The 8,928-nt window shown below is 38.7% G+C and overlaps 2 protein-coding genes across 2 annotated transcripts; both read right to left on the reverse strand.

Annotated features, from left to right (window-relative positions):
* Positions 1-1,292: 1,292 nt before the first annotated feature.
* LOC143580112 (uncharacterized) lies at positions 1,293-2,842 on the reverse strand. The gene is made up of 2 exons (XM_077063229.1): positions 2,599-2,842; positions 1,293-1,615 (listed from the first exon to the last, which is right to left on the reverse strand). The coding sequence occupies exons 1-2, from the start codon at positions 2,840-2,842 to the stop codon at positions 1,293-1,295; spliced, it is 567 nt and encodes a 188-aa protein (XP_076919344.1).
* Positions 2,843-3,064: 222 nt separating this feature from the next.
* Positions 3,065-3,613, reverse strand: LOC143580113 (uncharacterized). Its single transcript, XM_077063230.1, has one exon. The coding sequence runs from the start codon at positions 3,611-3,613 to the stop codon at positions 3,065-3,067; it is 549 nt and encodes a 182-aa protein (XP_076919345.1).
* Between the last annotated feature and the right edge of the window lie 5,315 nt (positions 3,614-8,928).

An 8,928-nucleotide genomic window follows, 5' to 3' on the forward strand; every position in this document is an offset into this window, starting at 1 on the left:
TTTTTTTGCAAACACTTGCTGAGTCTTCAATTTGATTAAATAGCACACAGAAAGTAACATTAAAACTTAAATCTACATGACACAAATGCTAAATGCCATTATAAATACGGTCAGGAAAATATGGCATACGCAAGGTGCCGTTAAATACCTAAAGTTTAGCGACATAAATATTAAATGCCACTAAAAGTGTGTGACAAGCAAATGTGGCATATGCAAAGTGCCATTAAAACTAAATATTAGTGGCACAAATGCTAAATGTCGCTAAACGTGGATGCCAAGAAAATGTGGCGTACATAAAGTTCCATTAAAACCTAAAATAGTGGCACAAAACTTAAATGCCATTAAAAATGTGTGCCACTAGATAGCATTTTTTTTGTAGTGTCTCCTTAATACGAACTTCGTCGAGAGGTATTTGGAAATTACCCTCGGCAAGACACTTCTTCAGATTCGAAACACGAAATACCGGATGAATATTTGAGAGTTCAGATAGGAGATCAAGTCTATAAGCAACAGGACCAATACGCTCAATGATTTCAAAAGGACCAACGACACGCGTAGATAACTTCCCTTTCTTTCCAAATCTCACGACACCTTTCCATGGAGATACTTTGAGTAGAACACGATCACCAACATTAAACTCAAGAGGCTTCCTACGCTTATCCGCATAACTCTTTTAACGACTACGAGCAGCTAGGTTTTGGCAGATTTGAGCAATACGATCAGTCGTTTCTTGAACTAACTCCGGACCAGTAACTTGAGATTCTCCAACTTCATTCCAACAAATAGGAGAACGACATTTGCAGCCATAAAGCGCTTCAAAAGGTGCCATACCAATGCTAGAGTAAAAGCTATTGTTATACGAAAACTCAAAAAGCGGTAGATGAATATCCCAATTGCCCCCAAAATCGAGGACACATGAGTGAAGCATATCTTCTAGGGTTTGAACCGTACGCTCAGATTGACCATCAGATTGCTGATGATAAGCAGTACTGAGATCCAAACGAGTTCCCAAAGCGGATTGGAGAGACTTCCAAAAAGGAGAAGTGAAACGACCATCTCTATCGGAGATAATGGCTAGTGGAGTTCCATGATGACAAACAATCCTTTCAACGTAAATATGCACCAATCGATCAACAGAATACGTTTCCTTGATGGGAATGAAATAAGCAGACTTTGTCAAACGAAATACTATCATGTTGCTTTCATGTAGAAGAAAGATTAGTAATAAAGTCCATAGCAATATCTTCACACTTCCATACGGGAACGGGAGGTTTCTCGAGCAAACCGTAAGGTCAATGATGCTCGGCTTTGACTTTAGAACAAGTGAGACATTTTGCAACGTAGAGAGCAATGTCTTTCTTCATTCCGGGCCACCAAAAGACGGAACGAAGATTGGTGTACATTTTATCAGCACCGGGATGTACGGAATATCGTAACTTATGAGCCTCGTCCTTTATGAATGTGCTAAGGTCATCACGATCGGGAATCCATAAGCGATTAAGAAAATAAAGTAAACCATTGTGTTTGGTTTCCAATTGAGATTCCGCACCACACGACATCTCGTCATACATGTTGCCTTTGGTAACGGATTCGTGTTGCGCGTTAAGAACACGCTCTTCAAGATCATTTTGAACAAGAACATAAGTAACACGGATTTGACTTGTTTCATATGGCTAAGAGCGTCGGCCACGACATTCGCTTTACCGGGATGATAGCGAATCTCGCAATCATAGTCGCTAAGCAACTCGGCTCAACGACGTTGTCTCATGTTGAGTTCCTTTTTATCGAAAATGTGTAGGAGACTCTTATGATTAGTAAATACTACGCATTTGGTACCATAAAGATAATGTCTCTAAATCTTCAAGGTGAATACAACGGCACCAAGCTCGAGATCATGCGTCGTATAATTCGTGAACCTTGAGTTGTCTCGAAGCATACGCCTAGCCTCGTTGCATAAGAACACAACCTAGGCCTTGGTTAGAAGCATCACATAATACGATTAAGTCTTCAATACCTTCGGGAAGAGCAAGAATAGGAGCATTGCAAAGCATGTCCTTTAAAATTTGAAACGCTTCCTCTTGCTTTGACCCCCACTCATAAGGTTTACCCTTATGTGTAAGGGCGATGAGGGGCAATGCAATCTTTGAGAAGTTACGAATGAAACGACGGTAATATCCCGCCAAACCAAGAAAAGAACGAACTTCGGTGGGAGATGTCGGTGTCTTCCAATTCTTGACGGCTTCAATCTTCGCGGGATCGACATGAATACCCTTGTCGTTAACAATATGGCCAAAAAATTGAACTTCTTTAAACACTTCGAAAACTTGGCATAAAATTGTTCCTTCCTTATGAGGTCAAGGATAGCATGTAGATGCTCTTTGTGATCATTTTCGGATTTTTAGTAGATCAAACTATCATCGATGAAAACAATTACGAATTTATCCAAGTAGGGTTTACACACACGGTTCATGAGGTCCACGAAAACCGCGGGTGCGTTGGTTAGCCCAAAAGGCATAAAACAAAATTCATAATGTCCATATCGAGTACGGAAAGCAGTCTTGGGTATGTCATCTTCATTAACGCGAAGTTGATGATAACCCGAACGGAGATCGATCTTCGATAAGCAAGCGGCTCCTTGAAGTTGATCGAAAAGATCATCGATACGAGGGAACAGGTAATGGTTCTTGACGATAAGCTTGTTGAGTTCATGATAGTCGATGCGCATAGAAAACAATCCATCCTTCTTCTTCACAAACAAAACAAGTGCACCCCATGGAGAAGAACTCGGGCGAATGAAACCCTTATCGAAGAGCTCTTGTAGTTGGCTCGAAAGCTCTTGCATTTCGGAAGGTGCAAAGCGATAAGGTGCTTTAGCAACGGGATTAGCTCTAGGTACGAGGTCAATACGAAACTCGACTTGACGAATAGGAGGAAGTCTAACAACATCATCGGGAAAGACGTCGGGAAAATCGCGCACAATAAGAATATATTGAATCTTCTTCTTCTACTTATCTTTCTCCACCACAAGCGCCAAAGAGGCAACGTACTTCTTACGTAAATAGCGTTATGCTTGAAAGCACGACATAAGATTTAACTTAGAAGTAGGCGTACCACCGAATACTTTAAGAACATGACCATCTTGAAGAGGTATACGAAGGAACTTCTCAAAACAAACGACCTCGACATGATTTAAAGTTAACCAATCCATCCCAACTATGACATCAAAACTACCAATTTGCATCGGAATAAGATCTATGCGGAACTTGACCTTATTAAGAACTATGACGCAATCCCGAATAACCGAATCGATAGTAATCGAATTCCTATTAGCTACTTCCACGGTAAAAGGCTTAGACAACCTATCCCAAGGCTTATCAATAATGTATGCAAAGTCTAACGAGATAAAACTCTTATCGGCACCAGTATCGAATAACACGGAAGAAGAATGGTTATTAATAGAGAACGTACCATTCACCACATCACTTGAGCTTTGGGCTTGATTCACATTCATCATGAAGGCACGACCATTCGAACCTTGAGGGGTTGGTGCAGCTTTATTGGTTAGAGGGGCTTGAATAGCAGGGACTTGAGCAGTAGCAGTCGGCGGAGCCATAAGTTATGGAACTTGAGGAGCATAAGTGTGAGGTGTAAAGCTTTGCGGGATCGGGGGTTGATAAGTTTTGACTTGGTAGGCTTGGCTAGCGTAGTACGGTGCGGGAACAACTTGGGCTTGATGAGCATAATATGGTGGATAATGGGCACATATTGCAGAGATTACTAGGATCTCCACAATTGTAGCAAGCACGGGTATTTGGAACACCGGCTTGAGCTTGACGGTTATTAGCAGCTCTAGGAGCAGTCGGTGAGGGTTGTTGTGGAGCAGCACGTGCATTTGGAGGTGCAAGACAAGTATTAGCAAGATGCCTATAATGGTTACACGAGGTGCAAAGACGGCAAGATGTTGATGCGGGGTGATGACGGTTACAAATTGAGCATAGAGGGCGCGGTCCATTATACGGCTTCTTGTTGGGTGCATTTTGGTTCTGGGCTTGGTTGTTGGGTTGGTCCTAAGCATAGTTTTGGTGTTGGGCCTTGCGTTTTTGGTTGTTGTTCTTTTGGTAACGGTTAGAGTTGTTGTTTTGGGCAGGAATAGGATCGGATTTGGCATTAGTAGAGGATTCGGCTTTACTCTTCTCAGCAACAGGCTTGGAGTCTTTTCGGGATAGGGTACCATCACGAACGTGATCATAAGTCAAGGAAGCAACGAGGGCTATGGCTTCCTCAATCGTGAGAGGGTCTCAACTGACAACCGCATCACAGAAGATAGTGGGTAGTCCACGGATATACTTGCGGATACCGCGGGACAAAGAGGTTACAAGATGAGGTACCACCCGGCTCAGTTCCTAGAATCGGTTCGAGTAAGTAGAGTTATCACCACCAATTTGCTTCAGCTCCCAAAACTACGTCTCGCGCCTTTGCATTTCATGATCGGGATAAAACTCTCTCTTCATAGCTTCCTTTAGCTCCTCCCAAGGCATGACCAATACTTCCTCGACACCTTGGAGGTCCTTGAACGTGTTCCACCAAGTAAGGGCTCGCTCCTCGAAAACGCTTAAGGCGAATCGTGTCCGTTTGTCATCCGGACACTCACAGTGGATGAAGATGTTTTCCATCCTCTCAAACCAGAGGAGGAGTTTAGTAACATTCTCCTCGCCAAGGTAAGGAAGAGGTTTGGCACTCATGAAATTCTTGTAGTGGTAGTTGTTGGTGGGTGCAGCTGAAGTGACAGATCCATTCGAGTTGATGTTTTGGAGTTGAGCCACAACCTCGGGCAAAGCAGCAGTGAACTCCTTCGTGATACGAGCAGCCAAACGGCGGTCATGAACAGACGAAGTGTGACGCTTGGTACAGCGATGAGTTTGAGAGGACATTCTGCGGGGACCAAAAATGAAATGTTATAAGGATTAGGTAAGTTGTGTAAACGAGTCAGTGAAAGACAATGAGGAAATGTGACTAATACGTGCTAGTGATTTGTTATGACTTGAGGGCAAGTCGCGATTTAAACTAATGTGATTAACTTTTGGGATAGTTAATTAGATAAAATGTTTATTTCAAGTTAAAATGTAAAATGTTATTGGGTTGGGCTTTCCATGGGCTTCCCATGGTAGCTCAAAACCCAAAAATAAATAACGAATTAAATCAAGTGAGTTGGCCTCCCATGAGCTTTCCATAGCAATTTGAAAGGCCCAACTAAATCATAAAATTAAGCTTCGGGAATTGGGCCTCCCATAAGCGTTCCATGGTAGTTTAAATGACCCCAACTACATAACAGGACTTATATATTGAGAATTGGGCTTCACATGAGCGTTCCATGGCATTTTATTGGCCCAATTAAATAAGGATTAATAAACAATTTGAGTTGGTCGGCCCATGAGCATCACATGGCATTTTAACTGACCCAACTAATTAATGAATTAACAATTCAATAGAGTGGGTCGGCCCATGAGCGTTACATGGCATTTTAACCGAGCCCGCTAATTATCGAATACACGAATCAAAATGAGTAGTCGGAGAATCTCGTGAATCACCACGGTGATATCTCCAACAAATATCGAATCAAAACGGGTTGTGAAATGAATAGTTGGAATGCCCATGAGTTGTCATGGATTTTCTACCCAACTAAACATTTAAAAATAATTAAAACGCAATTTTGGAAAGTTTCTGAATTTAGCCACGAATCATCGTGAATTCGGTTTATAAAAGGAATGCAACCGTTTGATCGGTCATGTTTTATTCACTTAGGGTTTGGTTGTATAACAAAATGCTCAGCTTTGGCCTAGGGACTCGAATACTATGGTCAAGTTATCCTCCAAGTAAAGAATAGCGTCTTACCGAAACCGTTTTCCTAAGGCCCGACTCACAGTTATCGCACCCCTTACAGTTACTACCGAACATGTCACACACTCATGCCCTAAAGAGAGGGAGTAAAAACAAATCTTGAGAATTCTTAAGTAATTTTCCGAATTTGAAAGACAATCTACTAAAATTTTTAAAAGATTTTTAAAGATTCTGAAAATATTTTTGAAGATGAGGCATAGCCGCAGATTTGGTGTGTGCAATATTTATTAAAAATAAAAGATATTTTCCTAAAATAAAATATACAATTGCCTAAAACAGAAGATACAACTAACAAATCACCTAAATAAAAAGATATTAATAACTATTTTCCTAAAATAAAAGATTTAATATATTTTTACCTAAAATAAAAGATACAATCAATAATTACCTAATTAAACTATAAACAATTAAGGAGCACATAAAACAATTCGGATAAGCAAGTATAAGGTTCCTAACATATGACTAGGGCAATTTCTAACCACATATCTTAAACCTTCGGCTCTGATACCAATCTGTCACACCCCAACCTAAGGCGAAAATGCCGGGGCGTGAGCATGATTGCTCATAGCTCGAGGTAACTATCATGCAATAATTGTGATAATATCTAATAATAAATTTTATTTCAATCAAAACATAACATCCATAAATAGAAAATAATCCCAAACAATAATCCATGATAATCAAAGAAATAATTCAACTTAAAACTTAAATAAATTGTTTCTTGAAATAGCCTAGGTCTCAACTAGCAATCCATGACTTCAATCCTTCAATTCAAACGATAACCTGCATATGCGTAGAAAATAGATAGATTTGTCAACAATAATGTTGAATGAGCAAGTCATTAGTTTTGCAAGTTACAGTATAATATGAAAAGCTATAGCAAAACGTAAGTAAAGCGGTAAATATAACCAAACCAATGAGCAAATAAGTGTCAAGTGAACCATTGCCAAGCGAATCGAGCGCCGGTTAAACAAGACGGTCGTATGATAATACTATATGAGAATATGTTGGACCTCTTCGAATGCGTAAAATAACCAAGTAAGCAATTAGCAAGCATATTTAGCAATTCACACACAATACAACGTTTTCTAAGTTAAGATATATATAATACGAAAATATATAGTACGCATATGCCCCCAAAACGTTTGAAAATAAGTAAAACGGGGGAATGACAACTCACTTTAAATATTAAGCGAGTTAACAATATATTAAGAATAAACAAAGAGGTCTTCCGATTAACACCCAACGAAAGTAATCAACAGGACTTGAAACTTAGCGATACGAAAGTATAAGTAAAAACGAACTTAACGCTGCCGGAATCAATCCAAACGAATGAGTAGAACTTGAGTTATGTTAATTTTAACGTTTAAACGAGTTGAGTCTGACCAGAATCCGAACTTCGAGTCGGAAGCCGGGTTTTGGTCAGAACCCTAAAATTTTATTACGAGAAGAAAAGTCTTCTGGACCGAACGTTGAATCCGACCAGAAAGTATAAGAAAACGATAAGTCAAACAGGTTGACTATTTTGCCCTTTATCGAGTTTTAAAGTAATTGACTAGTCAATACCCTTCAATCTCAGAAATTGATTGAAGGTTATTGACTAGGGAATGTTTATGAACAAAAACTTAGTTTACAACTTACCCGAAAAATGAACAAACAACGAGATATAACGAGTCAAAGGTCCTTAAACTTGCAAAGTCAACCGGTTCTAAATGGTTCTTCAAACAAAACACTAAAAACCGAGAAAATATGAGATGGGCAAATGAAAGTGACAGCTGAGAATGATGCTTAGGGTTTATGTAAAGGTTTGTGGTAGGAGTTTAAGGTTCGTTTATATAGAAAAAGCATAAACGAACTAATTATGGGCTTTTTGTCTCGTTTAAGCAAGTAAATAAGTCTTTTATGATCAAATCATTGAATATATTCATAAAGATCCTCCCTTGATCAGTAAGAAACAATCTAGGATTGTATTTTAGTTATATTATGCTTTCTTGGTCCTTACTTTTCTCGATTATACCTAATATAAACGATTTTATACCATAAACGAACAAAGGAAACGAAATCGAGTTAACAAACTGACCAGCACATCCACAGCGCTGCACGGCCAGCACCTGGACCGCCACCGCACGGCGCTCCGGCCACCAGAGGTGGAATGTTTCACATGTTGTCAATTCTAGTCCTTATAGTTTGGTTTTGATCATTTTATGAACATTCTATGATATAATTAAGAAATAAACAATGAGTAAACATAAAGGGCTTAAAGTGAATATAAAGAAACTTAATAATTCATAATTGCAAAGTATTAATAGGGTTTAGGGTCCGAATAACATTCAAACATGAATAAAACAAGATAACCAAATAAGATGAAAAACCCAAAATGTTACAAATTGCACCTAAATAAAACAAGGTGACGTAATTGTTTTGAGTATCGCCCGCCAACTAGGTTTTTTTTTAAGATTTATAAAATTTAATTTGAATACTGCAATATTATGACTCACTTATTTAAAGTTAAAAAGGGAAATGTATGAAAAATATATATAAATATATAAATAAAATGACAAACCTATAAAAATATTAAAAGCCAAAAATGACAATACAGCTTATTCAACGATATATATTCGTTGTCGTCACATAAGCTTCGTATATTTTAGTTTTCAGTTTCGGCACCTCCAAAGTCCTTGCCTTCATATCTTACTCTTACGGCCTTGCAATTTTTGAACCGGTACGAGTTTGAAAAGTTTGAAACTAATTGAACTCAAACATGCATAACCGCTTCCTAACCACCACTTTGTTTGGTTACTACGTGTTGAACTATACTAGCTTAACTTAAACTCCCTAATTGACGGGAATTAAGCCCAGTATGCCAACAATTAGTTGTTATGTTCTCAATCGCGAGCTAACACTTTTAACCATTGCATTCTAGTTAGAAAAACAATAATGTTATTGTAAATGATATAATTGAATTTTTATTTCAATTGTATTTGTTTTAAAGAAGTTCTTCTGTAAAAAATTGAATCTTAAGTATTCTTG

Source organism: Bidens hawaiensis, unplaced genomic scaffold, assembly GCF_021521415.1.
Source record: "Bidens hawaiensis isolate Kalapana, Puna unplaced genomic scaffold, B.hawaiensis_p1.1 tig00030237_1, whole genome shotgun sequence".
Taxonomy (NCBI): domain Eukaryota; kingdom Viridiplantae; phylum Streptophyta; class Magnoliopsida; order Asterales; family Asteraceae; genus Bidens; species Bidens hawaiensis.

Coding starts and splice junctions, on each gene's coding strand:
- LOC143580112 (XM_077063229.1), bottom strand. CDS start 2,842: ATGCAAGAGCTTTCGAGCCAACTACAAGAGCTCTTCGATAAGGGTTTC. Junction 1,616..2,598: donor GAAGATCGATCTCCGTTCGG/GTTATCATCAAC, acceptor ATGATCTTGAAG/AGCGTGTTCTTAACGCGCAA.
- LOC143580113 (XM_077063230.1), bottom strand. CDS start 3,613: ATGGCTCCGCCGACTGCTACTGCTCAAGTCCCTGCTATTCAAGCCCCT.